Source organism: Lipophrys pholis, assembly GCF_963383615.2.
Source record: "Lipophrys pholis genome assembly, chromosome: 12".
NCBI lineage: Eukaryota > Metazoa > Chordata > Actinopteri > Blenniiformes > Blenniidae > Lipophrys > Lipophrys pholis.
Genome location: NC_137641.1, coordinates 20,642,354 through 20,660,537, shown reverse-complemented (window position 1 = coordinate 20,660,537; position 18,184 = coordinate 20,642,354). Strand labels below are relative to the sequence as shown.

At 40.8% G+C, this 18,184-nt stretch overlaps 1 protein-coding gene across 1 annotated transcript; it reads right to left on the bottom strand.

Annotated features, from left to right (window-relative positions):
* Nucleotides 1-1,820: 1,820 nt before the first annotated feature.
* antxr1b (ANTXR cell adhesion molecule 1b) lies at nucleotides 1,821-16,821 on the bottom strand. The gene is made up of 18 exons (XM_080477163.1): nucleotides 16,288-16,821; nucleotides 14,318-14,389; nucleotides 14,129-14,200; nucleotides 13,940-14,021; nucleotides 13,789-13,822; nucleotides 13,474-13,553; nucleotides 12,659-12,727; nucleotides 12,486-12,566; nucleotides 12,327-12,387; nucleotides 11,692-11,790; nucleotides 10,117-10,186; nucleotides 9,287-9,365; nucleotides 8,216-8,311; nucleotides 8,086-8,127; nucleotides 7,644-7,736; nucleotides 4,982-5,146; nucleotides 4,315-4,395; nucleotides 1,821-3,210 (listed from the first exon to the last, which is right to left on the bottom strand). The coding sequence occupies exons 1-18, from the start codon at nucleotides 16,485-16,487 to the stop codon at nucleotides 2,833-2,835; spliced, it is 1,854 nt and encodes a 617-aa protein (XP_080333289.1). The 5' UTR covers nucleotides 16,488-16,821; the 3' UTR covers nucleotides 1,821-2,832.
* Nucleotides 16,822-18,184: the final 1,363 nt, after the last annotated feature.

Genomic DNA, 18,184 nt, shown 5'->3' with positions numbered 1-18,184 from the left:
AGCAAGTTGATCCACCAAGACTATGAAAAGTGTCCCTGTGTTTGAGTGAAACGTGAATCCCTGCACAAATATCTGCCTGAAAGAGAAGTCACTTGTTATTCAGCAGTACACAAAGCGTCTCGTGAGCCAGGTGGATTTGGTGACATTCCTTTTCCTGAACGCCGGACAAAAACAGTGCAGGGAAAGTACGAAGACTGGAGCCAGAACGTCAGCAAATCAAGAGCTGATTCGGCCACGTAAACACATCAGCATGTGTGTGGAAATCGATCAGTCTGAGGCTTTATTGTGAATTGGTTGGAGGCTGCGAGCTGCCCGGAGGTTCATCGGTGGAGCCGACCAGCCTCTTCAGGCCGGCGATCGCCAACGGGCAGCCAAAGCTGAGGCCACTGCAAAAGCATGATTTTACCATTATGTTAATCTTTTTTTTTTTCCTCTTCAAGTATTTTAAACGGAACCACATTTGCAAGCTGAGGGCTTAATTTGTTGTGTTTCAGGGGGCAGTGAAGTGAGATTTAACATTACAGCGTTACTTGTTCGGTAATGTCAGACAGGGAGGGGCAGATGTGGGATTTGTTTTTTATTTATTTATTTTTTGCATCAAAGTCATTCCAAGACTCATGAAGCAATAAAAAGGGTTGTCACACACATGAGCGTGAACATATGTGACAGTTTATCTGGGACAAGCCCCATGCTGTCATGTTGAAATAAAAAATATAGGCCCAGACATTAAAAAAAAAAAAAACTCCGCCCCATAAAGATGGAAACTCCCAGAGAAAAAGTCTTTCACTGCATTCTGATGGTCTGTTAAATTGTTAGACTTTGTAAACCAGCCGTCCAGATCTCCATGGCAACATAGCTGGGTTTTGTGTTAATTTCTGCATTTTTATTTTTTTTTTCTGCCTTCAATGTGCCTGCCTGCGTCTGTCTCTGGACCTTTTCTCAGTCCCACCGCCATGAGCTCACTTCCCGCAGGCCTGCAAGTCCGTCTGCGATAACATTACCAAGTGACGAGAAAAGAACACACACGGAAAATGTATATCGGGATTTATCTTAGGATATCTGAGGGGACAAAGGCACAGGTGCTCTGTGGCTTGTTACATAATGCCAAACACCAGGTTTTTGTTGGGCTTTTTTTTTTTTTTTAAGACAGAGAGACAGAACCACATCGTCCCCCAAAGTGAAAAGAAATGGACATAACTAACAAATATTATGAATAATTTTCAGTTTGTCATTGTCTGGTCCACCCACAGTGCAGCCGTATTTTCTACTTCGTCAGTTTGGAAAACCGAGCAGCGATTTCTTGATTTTCTCTGAGTATCTTATGATTCCCTTGTATCCACATGTGAAGAAATCACAAGCATCTTCACCACATTTTACAATCATTTCATCGGATTTGAGTGAAAAACCCAACAAAGCGGCCCGTAAAGGAAATTCTCTTTTAGTTGTTTTTAACTATTGTCTTTAACGTCCTTGTCGTCAACAGCAAACACGTCTTTGTGTCTTATTAAAAGCCACAACAATCCCCACGATATGTTGCTAAGTGCACTTTATTGTTTTTCACCACTGACATATTTTGTTTTTATTTCGTATTAAAAGTCTGGACTGTGCTGAGCATCATTGGTTATGATGTTTCTAATCCGATGTTGATTATTAGTAATACCTGTAACCAGAGTTTTTTCCAGCTGTGACACATTGAATAGAAGACAATGCCACTGATTTGTGGTGAAAAGCACTGAGAATTTAGTACAGAACAACATTGCAGAAGCTTTGCAAAAAAAAAAAATATATATATATTTATTCAATTAAGATTAAGAAATAAACTGAGGCGAACTGACAGTGTTTAATGGATTTGAAGGCTAAAACTGTCATCATTCAACAAACGTTGATCTGAGAAAGGAAAAGATTTCTCTTCTGATGAACTCAATCACAAAGACATCTGTTAACTCATTTATTGCACATCGTTTTGATATGATACACGTGAGATCACAACTCATCAGCCGGATTTTCTGGCTGCAGATTCAGACGTTAAGTGTAACTTTCCAGAAGTCACATTTATTTTTACCAGCTCACACGTCTGCATCAACATTCATCTTCCCTAATTTAGGATTCATTCATCTGACAATGTGGGGGTTTTGTTTTGACAAGATGCTCCTAAATAATAAAAGTGATTTAAAATGCTAATTGTAGCCTCTTTAGTGTGACGTGGATCTCAATGAATGGTGAATGTGTCTCTTTGCTTTGTTCTTAAAGATGCGTCATGTGAGATTAAAGTAACGCCGCATGCCGTACCTTTAGAGTCGGATCGATAAAACTCTTGTATCAACACAGTGAATGTGAAGCTTGAGCGTAGAGGCGTAAAGCGAGGGCGAACAGGCCACAAAACAAAATACAAAACATCTGTTCAGCGGCTGAAACAAATCGTAACATCAAAACTGTCAATCAATATACATGTACATACAAGGTATTTTACAAAATATACATTTTTCAAGGCATTCGGTGAGCAAAGCTGCACGTATAAAACACACGAAAACACCTATCACTCAAAATGTTTGAGTTAGTTTGTGAAGACCCTGTCAAACACAATTTGTCGAAGTATACGTTCTCATTCTGCATTTGTTTGAGCCGATTTCACGGTTTGAGGTTTGGTAAGATGAAATGTACACGAAGGTTCTACTTCTCATTGAATAGCCAAAGTTGTGCTCCTCGACGCTAAAATATCAATTTTAGACGAACAAATAGAAACTCGTCACGCTCCACTGAGCCCCCAAACATTAGCAAGTGTTGGTCCAACAGATGCGGTCATTTTGCTCAACAGTTTGGTTTTTCCACCCATCAGAGATTGTCGTGGTTGGGGCGAGGAGGGGGCCGTGATGGCGGGGGCGCCCTGCAGGGAGGCGGGCCCTGGGGCGGGGGCGGCAGGGAGCAGGTGGGGGACGGCGGCGCAGACACGGAGCACACGGTGGCTTGGGGCAGGGCTCTGTTTGGAGGCGGCGTATACGTGGGAGAGCTGGTGGAGGACGGGGGAGGGGTGGACGGCAAGGGAGGCAGGGTCGAAGTGGGCGAGGGCGGCATGTGGAAGAGGTGGCTGCCCTCCGAGAGACGGCGCTGAAAAGTGTGCGGCACGGTGTAAACCGGAGTGGAGGGATGGTTGTAGATGGGGTATCGGGGAGCCGGGTAGGATTTGCTGCGAGTGAAGTTGATGCACCTGCCCTGTAACGAACGCACAGAAACTAGTTGTTCATCAGTTCAACTGTTCAGTGAAAAATACCTAAATCTAATATATGGTACAGCTATTGGCAGGTTTGGAGGGGTAAAGCTCTGGACAAGTGGAAAGAGGAAACGCCTCCTTTGTGTCATGGAAGAAAACAAGCTGCCAGTCGAGCGTCGCTCAGGCTGGAAGCTGAAAGAGGCAAGCAGCATCTATTCCTAATGACTTCTGCAGACGAGCACATTCCTCCAGACAATACTGCAGTTTGGCTTTTTTTTTTTAATCTCTCTTTTCCTTGAAGTCACCATTTCTCTTAATCTGAAGCAGATTTGGCTTCTCCAGCTCAGCTCAAGGAATAACTGGAGTTAATGTGACGCAGATAAGATTTCTTCTCCGTTCTTTCCTGGAGGTCTCTACGTCAAACTCCCTTCATTCCTCATTTTTACAGGTTAAGAGTCCAGACTCCCTAAATGACTCCCTTTCCAAAAGATGGAAAAATAATGTTTCATAGCTCTTGTTTGAATATCAGAATATCAAAAGATGATCGTTGATGAATGATGACGTTGGTTACCAGATGAAAAAATTAATGAATCATACAAAAAAGTAAAAAAAAAAAAAGAGATGCACTGATTAAACTTCCTTACTTATGTAAACTCTGAACTGTTTTCTAAAAGTATTTCTTCCAGATGTCTGTTCTTTGAGGAGACAGCCTCAAATTATTTTCCAAAGTGAGGTCAAACAGAGAGCGTGGTGTCGCGTTCGGTCTGCTCCATCGTCCGTGATATCTCGTTAACGTTCACCTCGGAGGATAGTAGTCCTCCTTATCAACACACCTCACATTAAAGAGGCTTTTTGTGTCCATGTCGTCAAGCTCCTCATCTAGTGTATCTTTCTACCTCCCGCTTTCATGTTGTTGTATTTTTATGTGTCGCGTGACAAAATGCACTCTGAGCTCCACAAAAAGATTCCCTTTTTTTTGACCATGATGAGTGAAAAGTGCCAGGATTGGTTTGGAAGATTATACAGTCACAGTAAAGGACAATAAATACAGAAGCGAGGTTTCGATGTTAAAGTAATGTAACTGGGTTTGTTGTCCCACGTCTCACCTTGTCGCCAGGATAGGGTCGCATCACAGATACTCTGTCGTAGCCTTTCCTCAGAAAAACCCACAGGGCGTCCAGTTTTCCCTGAAAGACGACAAAGGGAAAACATAGAAAATGTGTCAGACGAGGATCTTTTTGAAACCGAGATCATTTTATGTGGCTTTCAAGCGTCGGAGGTGACGGTCCGACTCCTGGTGTCTTTCTTTCCATTGAAAACTATACCGTTTATAAACGATGACAAAAGAGAGTATTTTGTTTGGAAAAGCAGCCGCTCAGCAGATTTCATATTCAGGGTTCGCTCAGTTCATGTCTGGTTCCTATTATCCTTCATCCAGCTGATGAATATGTGAGGGAACGAGTTTGATTAACTATTTCCTGGCAAAACACCATTCTGCAATACATTTTTTTTTTTAAATCATCATGAGCAGACAATAAAAACTGACAAAAAAAAAACTGTTGAAGAACATTTGCAATAGATGTTGAGATGAGCTTCTTATCCAAAGTTTTAAAATAGATGTATGGAGGTTTTCCATCTGTGGAACAGCTGAGAAAAGAGAAGATTTTCTGGAAATAGCCTGCAGGTGGATTCTGAGCGACAGCTTCTTCTTAATTTCAATGAATTCATTATCGGGAAAATACACTGAAGTAACCAGAAACAAGCAGAAGATACCTTGATGGGAGAGTACCACTTGTGAGAGCCGGAGGGTTTGTGCATGTGATAGTAAGGCTGAGGCGGCGGCGAGTCGAATTCCTGCTCGGGCACCAAAACTCTGGCATTCTTAGCTTTTTCCAGTTTGGCTCCTTCTTCAGTCGAGCCTTTGTCTCCCCAACGGACCTGACCGGAAACAAAAAGCGTTTAGCACGTAGCTGCAGCCGGAAACGAAGAAGAGTTAAGTGTGAGGGGATGAGCAGCTCCTCCAACAGATCCAACCACATTGACAGGAAGCAGGGATTTCCTCACAGTCATGTTTTTGGACTATGACAGGAGCACCAAGACAAAACCAAGCATCAATGAGCAAAATACTATTATTCTCTCCTTTGACACTGTGTACTCATTTACATAAATCTATTTAAGCCCAGTCCACAGAAATCTGAGAAAGAGAGAAATAAAGTAATATTGGCTGCTGAGCATCACTAATTGTGTCAATCCACACCACAAGTGTTTCCTGAATCACATAAAACTTTGTTTGACGTGAATTTTCAGTAAAAGATCCTCTGCCTGAGGTCATTTGCTCGGTCTAAAGTTAAAAGATGTCTCATTATAGGTTTATTTTCGCTGACGAAACAATCATGAGGCTTTTAAAGTCAGTGAAACCAAAGCTGTCAAAGCAACCTTAGAAGTTCATTACTCATTTTCACTCCTTTGCAGCTGCCACGGAGAAGCAGCGAAAGGCTTCAACTTGGCAGAAAAAAAAAAAAAAAAAAAAAGCACATAAATGAAGCTGTGCATATTTTCCACGGCTGTGTTTGGAAGCAGCTTTAAGACGAGATTACGGGACGCTCAGCTCCCCTGGACCGACTGATGCCTTCTGCCGTCCAGACAGCGCAAAACATCTGGTCCCCCCGGAACCCCGGCTGCTTTCAGGTATTCTGTAGCGCGGGGATCAAGTGTCACACTGCCTCATGTCATTTTACAGTAAATTTATTGACTGTGCTCCTCCACAAGTCTGAGCGTTTTTTTTGTTTTGTTTTTTTCTTTCTTTTGTTTTTCTAACTCAACCTGCAAAAAACAAAACCACTCAACTGAGGTTTAACGACCACAAACAAATCATGAAGGCTCAGACCCTTTAAAGCCCTCTTCTCTTTGGCTCCACCACACTTTTTTTTTTTTTTTTTTTGCCATCGTTGCAGTTTACCGTCCAGATGGTCCTATTTTAACGCTCTGGCTCGCACAACTAGTCACAACAACACCGTGACTCAGTCTCTTCCAGCCCGGCCGTGCACACTCATCTCTTTTAAAGAATGAGTTGCTTCCTGCTCTCCTTTGCGGGTCGGCCGGTACCGGCGACTGATCTCGCTCCCGACTTTTCGACGGCTATTTCTGACGTTTAACTCTCGCGGTGCCGGCGTCAAGGAAAACACATGTTTTTGTTCTGTGAACATCAAACCCTTTCGTTTGAGAGATAGATTTCATTTGAACCTCTGAGGGATTTTCCTATAAGACCTATGAAGACCAGAAGAGATCTTCTCAGATGTACGGGTGTAGAGCCAGATGTAATGTGAGAAATAGGAGCTTTTATGAGAACTGTGACCAATGAAATGCACAAGGATTTCCTGAAAGACGCATGAGAAAACGTAAAATCACACTGGATCAACCTCCACAGGGAAAAGCACAGTGGTCTGCACAGTTTCCGCACGTCGACTCGGATTGAGGTTGTACTTTGTTCCGAAAGTTAGACGCAACAGCCTTTTCTGATATGGAACCGTTTGTTGCCAAGAATATTTTAGTAAGATTATTTGTGGATATGCACATCTCGGCAAGTTCATTATCAAAGCCCTGCAATGTTGCATTGTCATATTTCTATTGTAATAAACTCCAAAGAAATCAAACACTGGCCTGAGAGATCATTTTTGACAGGTTCACTACTTTCATGGCTCCAACAATGGACGAGACATTGGCCGTCTTTCAGATCCCAGCTGGTAAAAACCATCAGGTCGCTGTTGACACTTTCCTCCAGACTCAAAACTACATCTGCCTCCAGGAAGTTGAGCGAAATGATATTAATGTGTTTCTGAGATCAACACACTCTGGGATTTTCTCAAATTCCCTAAACGCGTACGTGTTGATGCGGTACTCTGGGCTATCTTCATGGTCCGAGGAGAAGGGGGGGATGTTTTCAAATTAATTCCAGCTTAACTGGTCTGCATTCCACTAAATGGTAAACAATCCTCATTCATATGTTGCGATCCACGGTAACGTTCATAACAACTCTTTGTGACGCCACATTTAGGTTGTTTTTTCTGCTCCATTTCAGATTCTTTGAAAAACCATGATGCACTTCATCGGTCATCACATCACCTCTCATAGCAGAGGTAGCCTAATATCTCATTGGGTTTTAATGGATTTATGTGTATTAAAACTGTGAGTCTACAATGATCTGTCAACATTCCCACATCCATTAAATGTAAATGTTTTATTGCTCGCTGAAAAACCTTTGGTGGAATTCGGTTTGTTAACATTGTTGAGCTCTTTTACTCTGCGTGATGTCTTAAGTAATAATTGTTTGATTGAGCTTTTAGGCTGTTTTATTTTTGGTGTCCCTTTTTTTTTTTTTTTTTCTGATACTTGATACTTATATTATATAGTAAATAGACTTTGTGATCAGGTTTACCTCCATTCTCTTGATGCCCCCGATTCCTCGACCTCCATAATATGATGCATCTACAGTGGGCCACCTCCTCTTCGGATAACCATCCTCATCATCCTGAAGAAAGCAAGTAATTCTTCATTCATCAAAACAGATACTACTCTCGTATTCTATTTTAAAACAATAAATTCCCATCTTCTCTGTATGAATTTATCATTCCATGATGTGCATGACCTGATCACAAATGACCACAGTGAAAGGCAGAAACAGGAATAATAACAACAGCATGCACGCTCTTACAAACACATATTCGCACCTACACCAAATAACCTTTTAGTCAACACAGACAACATTGCCTCATTCAGCAGGTTTGAACCAGGGAACACTATGACTGAGTGACAGACCACCGTTCCACTGCGCTCACATTGTGGTGTGACGAAACATTCAAATAAGAAAAAACACTTACAGAGCTGTCGTCAATGACTGGAGGAGGTGGTTCATGAATGACCTGCAGAAATTAACAAAATGTAAGTTTCTTTTGTGAAGATATAATATTAGTAAGAATTAAAAAATAAGAATAAGAATGATAACGATACCACAGTGCAGCAGAGCGGCCAGAACCACCACAGCAGAGCCATGGTCAGCAGGAGGGCCAGGATGAGCAGTGCGATGGCCACAAAGGTCCCGTCAGACTAGAATGAATTCAAATTTAACACATACATTTCTTACAGTCATTAAAAGATGAATTATGGCTGATTAATATATATGTCTGTAAAGATCTAACAATTAATAGATATATTGTATGATAATTAATTATTTGACTAATCATTGCATGCTGAAGTATAAAAACCTTAATGAAGGCTTGTTTATGCATCATAGATCCACATAGTGATATACTAAAAACATTATTCACAAAGGAATTGGTAATGTAGAGAAGCTTCCTATTGTCTCAGGTGGTGGGACTCATTACATGATTTAAAATGATCCCAAAACACATATTTCTATATATCCACAGAAAACCTCTAAATAGACATTATAATGTATGTACTATTCTTCATCTTAAGTTAAGCAACTCTTCTTTTTTTCTGTTATATTCATGATTTATGTCAGAACTGTAACAACAGCCGGGGCGGCTGTGGCTCGGTTGGTAGCAGGTTCAATTCCCCACCTCCCCCTGTCCATGTGTCAAAGTGCCCTTGAGCAAGACTGTGAGTGTGATTAAAGCTAGAGCAGTGGAAAAGTGCTATATAAGTGAAATTAATTTAGTCACAAATACCTTTGCTGGTTTTTCTGTTCACTACTTGAGACTAAATATACCTCAATTAAATCAAAAACATTGATTACAAGTAAATTATTTACTTTTTTTTTTTTTTTTTCTCGAGTCTATTGTCTCCATGCACAAGACAATGGATTCATTTCTAACCAAAAGGACTTTGTTGCATAAGGTCACTAATGAAACACAGCAGGCTGGCAGACAGTCAAACTGCTGCAGCTGTAAAATATCTGACGAGAGTTATTCTCAGTTCAGAAACAGCTGATTCACAAATAACAAAAAGCTCGTCGTCACAATTTCTTAACCCTATAAATAAGTATAAGACCAGCATGAAGCTTCATAAATACATATATTAGTCCAACAATACAAACACAGAAGATTTGATTGTACTCACACAGGTGACTGCAGTAATTGTGACAGAACTGGAAATGAAGCTGAGGCCGTTATTCATGCTGACGTGGAGCGTGGCAGAGCTGCAGAGAGAAAGAGAGAGATTCGGAAGTTTCACCCAAACATTTCATAACACCGATTAATTTCAGAATTACTCAGCTTTTAATTTCATTGTTGATGTACTTTGTTAGATTTGTTTTTTTGTATGTATTTCCAGCCCAGATATTCTCTATGTGCTACAAATCAACAAATCCCATGACTGTGTGGGGTTCAGCAGATTAACTTTGTGCTCCTCTAACTCTCCATCTTCACCAAACAAAGTTAGAAACGTAATTTCACTGCATCAAACAACTGACTCAAAGACTAAAAGATTTTTTTAAGGTGCCAAAGAATGCCTAAATTCAGTTTATCTGGAAAAGACACAAGGTCACAGAATCGATAACGAGCTGTTGATGCTGGTTTGTTATCGAGCAACATCATGACGTGCAAAATTCAAAGAGAGCCTGAGGAAGAGTCGGGACATTTTCTGTGAAAGTGTGTGGGCTCTATACTGTGTCAATGACTTTAAAACCCCTGCGACTTTATGATTGGTTTGCAAATTGGAAAATAATGAGGAATTGTTTCATTGCAAAGTGCAACCATCCTTGATTAAAAAGCATTTTCCTCCACTAAGTGCTTAAACTACACATCATAATGTAATCGCATGAATCACAAAGCTGCTGCTGTCAAGTTACTATTTTAGTTCTCATTTCATTAAAAACATTTATGTTTGAGCGTCTCCGGTCTAATGAAACCCAGACATCTGGTGTGTGAACGGACTCAGTTCCCACTCACGTTCCCTCTTTTTCCAGAACAGGAGCTGGACACAGAAGGTAGGTATCTCTCACCACTAAAGGTCTCTTCACTGCGGAGGAAGAAGGAACATGTTATAGACTGGACACAGTAAAGGAAAACCACCCCGATGAAAGGTGAAGTGGTGAAAGTGATGCAAAGGAAAGAAAAAAAAAAAAAAAAAGGTTTGCTTCACTTTTCTTTACCGGTTGTGAAACTTCAGAAGATTCAAGTCTCAAAATACATTTTTTCATTGAATTCCTGGACTTCCTCTCCTCATGGAAAAAGAAGCAAATGAGGGAGGGTTGTGGTTTATTTACCCTGGCTCGGTCAGTGTCTAGTGTGTGCATAGACGGCGCTCTTCTCCAGATGAGAGCCGCATTCCTCCTTTAGACATCTGAGCAGCGCTGAGCGCTATACCAGCTGATTCGAGGCAGAGAAAGACGACACTGATGGTTTTGAGGAGGGCGAGGGCTTGAGTCGCTGTGGTGCACAAAGTGCTGCCGTCCCCCCACCCGTGTGGCCACAATAAACTCGGAGCAGTGACGCAAACGGCTCGCTGAGTGAAAAATGTCCTCTTCTGTCCATCATTTCGCAGAGTTTATAATAAGGAGAGCGGTTGATTGCTGGCTCATTACTGGTATTATTCTTTGGGCGAACACATAGTTCGACCCTTCGCTGCTTCTGCTGAAGGAGTGACATAATTTATAGACTTTAAGAGGACTTTTATGGCCTCCTTCTCCGAGCCTTTGTCTTTTATTTACCACCAGAATACCAGCAAGCTCCTCTAAAATGGAATGCCTTTATCTCAATCATAAAAACAGAAGGTCGCACACGGTGCAACAGCGAGAAGCCTTTAAGTAAAAACGTGCTGGGTGAAGGGGTCAGGGTTAGGCTCACCCGCCCCGTGCCTGCACGGGGTTCCCCAGTGAACTAATAGCATTTCTGCTTTTACAACGTCCTGCAATATCCAAGAAAAAGTGTTTTTCCACCCTTTAGTACATTTGGACCCTTCGACTTAATGAATCCCTTCAACACTTCACTTGTTTTCCTTTGTCCAAGTTTTCACCAGTGATGAGAACTAGAGTTACAGTGGGCAAAGTAAAAAAGCATTTATCAACTATACAAGAATTAAATGCCGTCTCCTCCCACTGTTGCTTTGCGTCTTGACGGCAGGACTGCACAAGTCCTCACGTGTGGCACATTACAGTCCTGGTAAAGTGATACTTCAATTATGTTGGGGAAACGTTGCTGAACGTCCCGCCAAAACAAAGAAAAAAGAAACATTCACTTGAATGCGTGTGTCTTTGGACCACATGAATGTGAAATCAATATTCTCTCAGCTTGGCACTTCAGCTGCTAAGTGCTTCAGCATATTGACCAGCTCGATGCCAGTTTGTCGGCCGTGTGGTGCGGCGCATGCACCACTGCACATGTGAAGCTTTGTAGAAGTGTGGACAGAGAAGCAGAAGGTGTATTTTTATGCATAAACAACATCAAAATGCTCAGTTATTCATCGACTAATTTGTGTCATTGTCATGTTAGGATGAAGGGAACATGCAGAAGAGAATTACTCACTTAAAGTAACTGTGTCGTTGATGCGGAAGCTGCAGAGGACTTTCTGCACATCCCGGGCATGAAGAAAACCGTTTCCCTTCACTACCACCTGAAACGACTCTGGAGACGAATGGAAATGGCCATTTATTTATTTTTGCATGCAGTGAATGATCCAATACACCACTAATTATTGTATGATACATCATATAACAACATCTTTGCCTTGTTATGCGGCACACTTGTGATCAGACCTTTCAGACCTTTGCTTGTTTCTTCTCACTTTGCAAACTGTTTTCTTTTGTATTGGTAGATTTTCAGATAAACACTTTGCAATACGAATTACCCCGATAAAATATACTAGCTATCCTGAGTAAATATAGGAAAGAGCATAAAAAAATCAGAAAGTCTAGAAAAGTAACCCTTTTTTAAGCAACCCACTCTATCTTCCTAATTGGTGACTTACTAGAATTGAACGTAATAGCACGTACCTTATATTTATATATATATAAAAAAATAGTACAGTCATTGGTAGACAAATCAAAGTAACATATTTCTAAGTCACTAATTTCTAAAAACATTTCTTATAGTGGTGTTTTTATGAGAGCATCTGTTTGTCTTCAATTTATTTATTTTCTAAAGTGTTAACCTTTCTTTACCTCCTTCGCAGATGCTGGACGGCTCTACAGCCAGGATCTCAATGCACGATCTCTGCAGGATCTGGAGAACATCGGAATGGTATAAATTCGAAGTGACGTGGAGGAGTTGATGTGATATTTTTCATAATTCCATTAATGTTATACTTGCATCCTCCGTACCGAGTCAATGATTCCTTGCAGTGCTTCAAAACCGTCATTCACAGGGAAAACATGGTCCTGACTGTCAGCTATTGTTGAAAGCTGTCAGAGATTGGAGCCAATGATCAAATGTCTGTTCATTGCTGTTGAATAGCGCCTCAACTGGTCGATTTGATAACAGCAGCCGGATTTACCTGCGTTTCATTGAAGTCTTTCACTCCCACACAGTACACAGTGGCACCCAGCTGCCGGGCCCTGCTGGCCTGATTCAACGCACCAAATCAGAAAAACAAGTAAGCTCCAGCTCAATCAGACCACTCAATAAATCATAGATTGGTTTACGTTTGTGCGTGAAGGCTGCTGGAAAACATCTGCAGCAACGTCGCCGAGAGCGACATGTGGCCGCGACAAAGTTTTTGAGAGAGAAAATTCACCCTTGAACGGTCTCTTCCTTTATCTCCTTTAACTTGACTTCGCAAAATTTAGATGCACGGGTGACATTCTGTAAAGCTCTGTAGCCCCTTTTACAGCTGTGGCACATTGTTTGAAAGCAACACAATAAAAAAAACAGTGACTAGTAATAGGTGCTTTACAAAATTATGTTATTTAAAATGATGCCTTACTTCATTACATCGTAACGTGTCACATCTTACTGTATCATCACAGTGTGTCATACTGTGTCGTATCACATGTCACGTCAAATCGTATCACATTGTATAAACCATCAATTTGAGTTGTATGGCGTCACATAGTATTGTGTCGTAATCTGTCTTATCTCATGGTATAATATCATATCAAATTGTGTCACTGTATCGTATCAAATCGAGTCGTATCTTATTGTATCAAACACTTTTGTGTCATAAAGTATTGTATCACGTCAAATCATGTTACAAATCATGTCTTCTCATATATCGAGTTGTGTTGTATCATATTATGTCATCGTTGAGCAAGAGGACTTTTTAAAATTTGTGCTTTCAACCACAAAGTTTAGGGTGTAGACATCTCTTACCTCTCTTTGTGCAAGATCAAACTGATTCTCTCTCAGTTCTCCATCTGTCAGAGCGATGATGACGCTGGCCGTGCGATAACCTGCAGAACAAGAGGCAACATCTCGACTCAGACTGAGAAAAATATTGTCGACCGAGTGGAGTTGATTTTACAGATTTGTGGGGAATGATATAGTTTGAACTACGGTGAGAAAAGCTGTTGTGTTTTATTTCTTTCTGTGATGATTTTCCCATGTGTCCGAATTCTGAAGAAAATATGATATTTTAATGATTGGGCAAAGACTCCACAGTGATTAGGTGGTAAAAAAGAAACTCACCATCGCCAGTCCCATAGTAGATTTGCTCGCTGGCCTGAGAGAGAAATTTTGAGGCGTCAACTGCTATAAACTTAAATAGGGCTCATTTGGACAGTTAGATGCCATACTGGTGGGTAGGGTCAGTTTTCCATTGACTTAACAGATGACTTACTCTCTGAAAGCCTCTGTGCATGAAAGTGTCTCCTCCAGGCTGCACCATGCTCAGCTCCTCCAGTCCAGCTCGAATTTGATCTCTGATCGCCGATGCATATTCAAGGAAAGAACCAATAGATTGCAATGTAATGACACATTAGGACATGTAAATAAAGTGATAAAGAGGCCAGTGAGTGTTAGTGTTAACCTGTCTTCTGTTAGAGCCATGAGAGTCCGGCCCTCTGTTGAAAATACAATGAAAGACATCCGCAGCTGAGGACTGGAGAAGAACAAAAAAAACAACAACATACAGGAGATGACTGTTATGTTATAAAAACTCATATTTTCTCTTTTCTATCCATCCAACACAAATCAAGCGGTGTTTATGCGGACATACCTGATGAACTTGTGAGCCAGGTGATCGACAAAGTAATATATCTCGTTCCAGTAATGCTGCACGCTGCCCGACCTGCGGAGAGGATTCAACAGTCTTCATCATGCTGCGGCATGGTGGGTTGATTACTGCACTATAAATAAGATTCATGCCGGATATGAAGAAAGAATACCCTGTTGGTGAGGCACAATGTGATGTAAACTCTGAGATGAGAAGAGGGATCATAATCCCACACTATAATGAACTGTTTTTAATGGGGTCGGTTTTGATTTATTCTCCAACTAACTGGGATCGTGTTCTATTAGCTACACTTATAAAACCCATATAAAAAAAACTTCAAAACTTTAAATATAAAACATCAGAAACGGATTGAACCTTAATCACAGACGCTCAAAATATGCATTTGATTTAATAAAACTTTTTAATTGAATCAATCACTTAAAAAATGTCATCTTTTATTTACTATCATAAATGTGATATTCCCTGTTTCTTTGTTGCTCATTCTGGATATATGAAGCTGTCTCTTGTGTATTTTCTCTATATCCATTGAGGGTGAAACCTTTAGTCTTTGTGTTACCTTCTCTCTTAAATACTTAAAATTTGGTATTTTTTTTGAGTTCATATTCTGTTTTTATAAGCGAAACAAAAATTGAGGTGGCATCTGATATTTTCTTGATCCAGTTCACATTTTGACTTTACAAACTGTATCCACGTATATATGTCCATATAGAAAGCAGTATGCATTATTTTCTACGGACTCTTTCTAATCTTGCCCTCATGATGAAATTAACTGTAACCCAACCTGGTCGCTAATTAAAGAGGCTTGGGGAGAAGGTGTGCATAACCTCCACAGCCTCCTGTCACTGCCTCTCCACTCTCCTCCTCTGATGTTTTCCTTTATGCTGTGATCTGAGTCCCGGAGCAGAGACGGCCAAAAAGTCTGGGTCGTTGGAACATCTGGCTCTAACGGAGAAATGGTTCTGCAGAGCGAGGCGGCGAGAGCTGAAGTTGGGATTAGAAGTGGGCTTAGAGCTGTCAGTGGAGTGTGGCCACAGTTTGACAACAGGAATCCCTGCAGGGCACTTTATCATCCGAGAGAACGCGCAAAACAACTTTGCAAGAGGAAAGCGTTATTGCGTAAACTCGGTTTCTCTCAAGTGGCTCAGGGTGAGCAACAACACGCGTGACCAGTTCGGGAGCTTCATGTCGGCCTCATGACAGTTTAATGGACAGAGTAATTTATTCCCGATGATAGACTTTATGAAAATGATTTTGTTTTATCAAACTACATGATACATAAAGAGTTTGTAGTGTGACTGAGAAGCGATTCAATTTCATAACATGATGCCCAAAACTGCAGCTCTACGTTAACTGGAATATCTTTCATATTCATGCAGTGAACTAAAGAAAAACATATTTGAAGACGGTATGTTTTCATTCTTCTGTGACATTTTGGGCAATATCGAACTTCAAATGAATTGGAAATAATTCTTATTTTCATGAATATTTTGTTGCCGCTCACAATCACTGATAGGTTGTTGCTTCATCATGCATTATTATTCACTGGTTTGTATTTAAAACAGGTAAAAGGGGGATGCAGCTCTAAAATAAGTGTCACAAAAACACAAAACGATTTAGAATAAATACATCTGTTGATCCAAACCTTTAGAAAATCCCTCTGGAAGGAAAGTTTAGGAAGAAAAAAAGATCATGTGACATTTTAAAGTCAGTTGGTCAGTTCTGGCAGTGTTTTGCCTCACATGCTTTTAATTGCTAAGCTGAAACCTGCACTATTTCTTAAAATAGGCGATAGAATCTAAACATCAAGTGGTAAAAATCTGTTTGTTAAACTTATTTTAAACTGTTTCTACAGTAATTCCACTGCAGGACCGGCTCGGTTGTTGTTTGAACCTGAGACTTCAAAGCAAACTCATGCACAAGACACTGAAGAACATTAAGTAAAAATCACTCACTTGTCCAAAACAAAGTAGAGGTCAAATCCTCCGTAGCAGGACGACCCTGCTTCCCTCATCTCATAGAACTGTGCTGCACCGCCGGCCACCAGAACCGCCACCAGCATCCAAACTTCCACTCCAAGCAGGACCTGCCTGCACCAGCACTGGGACATCACCTCAGATGTAGGAGATCGTTCAGCCTGGGAGAAGGTACACATAAATAATCACCGGCAGGAGTTTCTCTTCCCTTTGTACTTCTCCCTCACAACACACCGCTGCAGTCAGCCATGCTGTGAGGATCAAACTCCAAAGTGTTCCTCTCTGGATCAGTGTCCCATCTCCTCAGCAGCAGATGTGTGCTGGCAGAGGAGGAGTGAAGCTGTTGGGACTGAGTCTTCTGCTCCCTCTCTCTGCACACTCGATCATTCTAGCAGCGGGTGCGATGGCTTTTACACGGGGAAACAAAGCACACGTGCGTTGGTTTGGAGATTTATTGCTTCTTTCATGTGCTTGTCTGCATGATCTTGCAGCGTTTAACAGTTTTCTTTTTCCATGTTCAAGCTTTTCTTTGTTCTTTCTTTCACTTCTGTTCGAGGCTTACTTTTGTTTCTACACTCTGCCCATCAGTGCCCCTTAGTGGTTAACACATGCACAGTGGTAATCAATGTAACTCTCCATCATTGGATTTGTAATGAAATCAGAGACATTAACTGGGAATTGAGTTATTCCTGTGAATACATGTCTGTGTGGAACTGCAACTGCCTGGAATAGCTGATACTTTCTGATAGTAAAGAATGGCAAAGTCTTCAATTACTTTGCAATGAAACACATGAAATACTATTTACACACATTTACTGACTTTGTTTTAAATGCGTGATTCATTTGGATAACTTATGTAATTAACAAAAAAAATTATAAAAAAAAAAAAAAAAGAATGATGGTGTTTATTTAGTCACACCCTCTATTCTCAAAATTATTGTGACAATGTGTCAGATGTACATAAAAACTATGACAAGCATTGCTGAAACCTGTAATAACAACTCCTGACCTCTTGTGGTCACTTATGATGAAGCAATAAAATGAATCTGAGTGTCATAATTGACCGTCTTCACTTAGGAAGAAGGTCGAAGTGGTTGGATGAGTTAAACACCATCATTAGACTGCTGCTCTTGTCTTCAGTGAAAACATCAAGTAAAAAAAATATGTAACATTCAGTTTGTAAGTATGAAGTTTACCTGTTACCAGCAATAGAGGGCTGTCAGGCAACGTTAGCAGGGGAAACCAGCCATCAGGTCCTTTCCACAGAAAAATAAAAGTCACTACATTTAGCAAAAAAAGTATTGCTTTTTGTGCATATTAAACATATAAGTTAAAATGCTTGAAAAAAAAATCATGAAAAATAGTTTACTAATAGTTAGAGATAATAAAGGCAATGTGCCTTCTGGTCCCATACATCTTCTGACTGTACATTCATATTAAATACAAGAGTGCAGTGCTGATCTTCTATTAGTAACAAAAAGACTTTTCACAAAATGTCAAACAATTGCTTCTGAACTTTGCATTAAACTTGACGACTCTTTGAACAATTAGTCAAACCAACTCACCAAGCAATGATAAACTGAGCAGACAGACGTTGGGCCTTTCATCTGGCAGCAGCTCTTCTGGTCCACACCACAGAGGAGACCGAATCCCCTCTTTGCCAATAACAAGCAGAGTCTGCACAGCATGACATTGTGTGGCAAGCACACTGTTGCAGCTAACAACTAGAAAACATGATTTAGATGCCAAATGCGTCGCCTAATTGCAGTGGGGAAACTGCAAATTGCGATTTCAATCGTCCTTTAAATGTGGGCTCTTTTCCAGACGGATGGATTTAGCTGCAGAGAATTTGTCACTTCTTGCAGTCGGCATGTGA

What these genes read in the sequence shown, in the direction of transcription:
- antxr1b (XM_080477163.1), bottom strand. Translation starts at nt 16,487, where the DNA reads ATGTGTACCTTCTCCCAGGCTGAACGATCTCCTACATCTGAGGTGATG. An exon ending in AGTGGTACTCTCCCATCAAG is followed by an intron (nt 4,396 to 4,981) that starts GTATCTTCTGCT and finishes GTCGTCTTTCAG; the next exon opens with GGAAAACTGGACGCCCTGTG. An exon ending in GACCCTATCCTGGCGACAAG is followed by an intron (nt 3,211 to 4,314) that starts GTGAGACGTGGG and finishes CGTTCGTTACAG; the next exon opens with GGCAGGTGCATCAACTTCAC.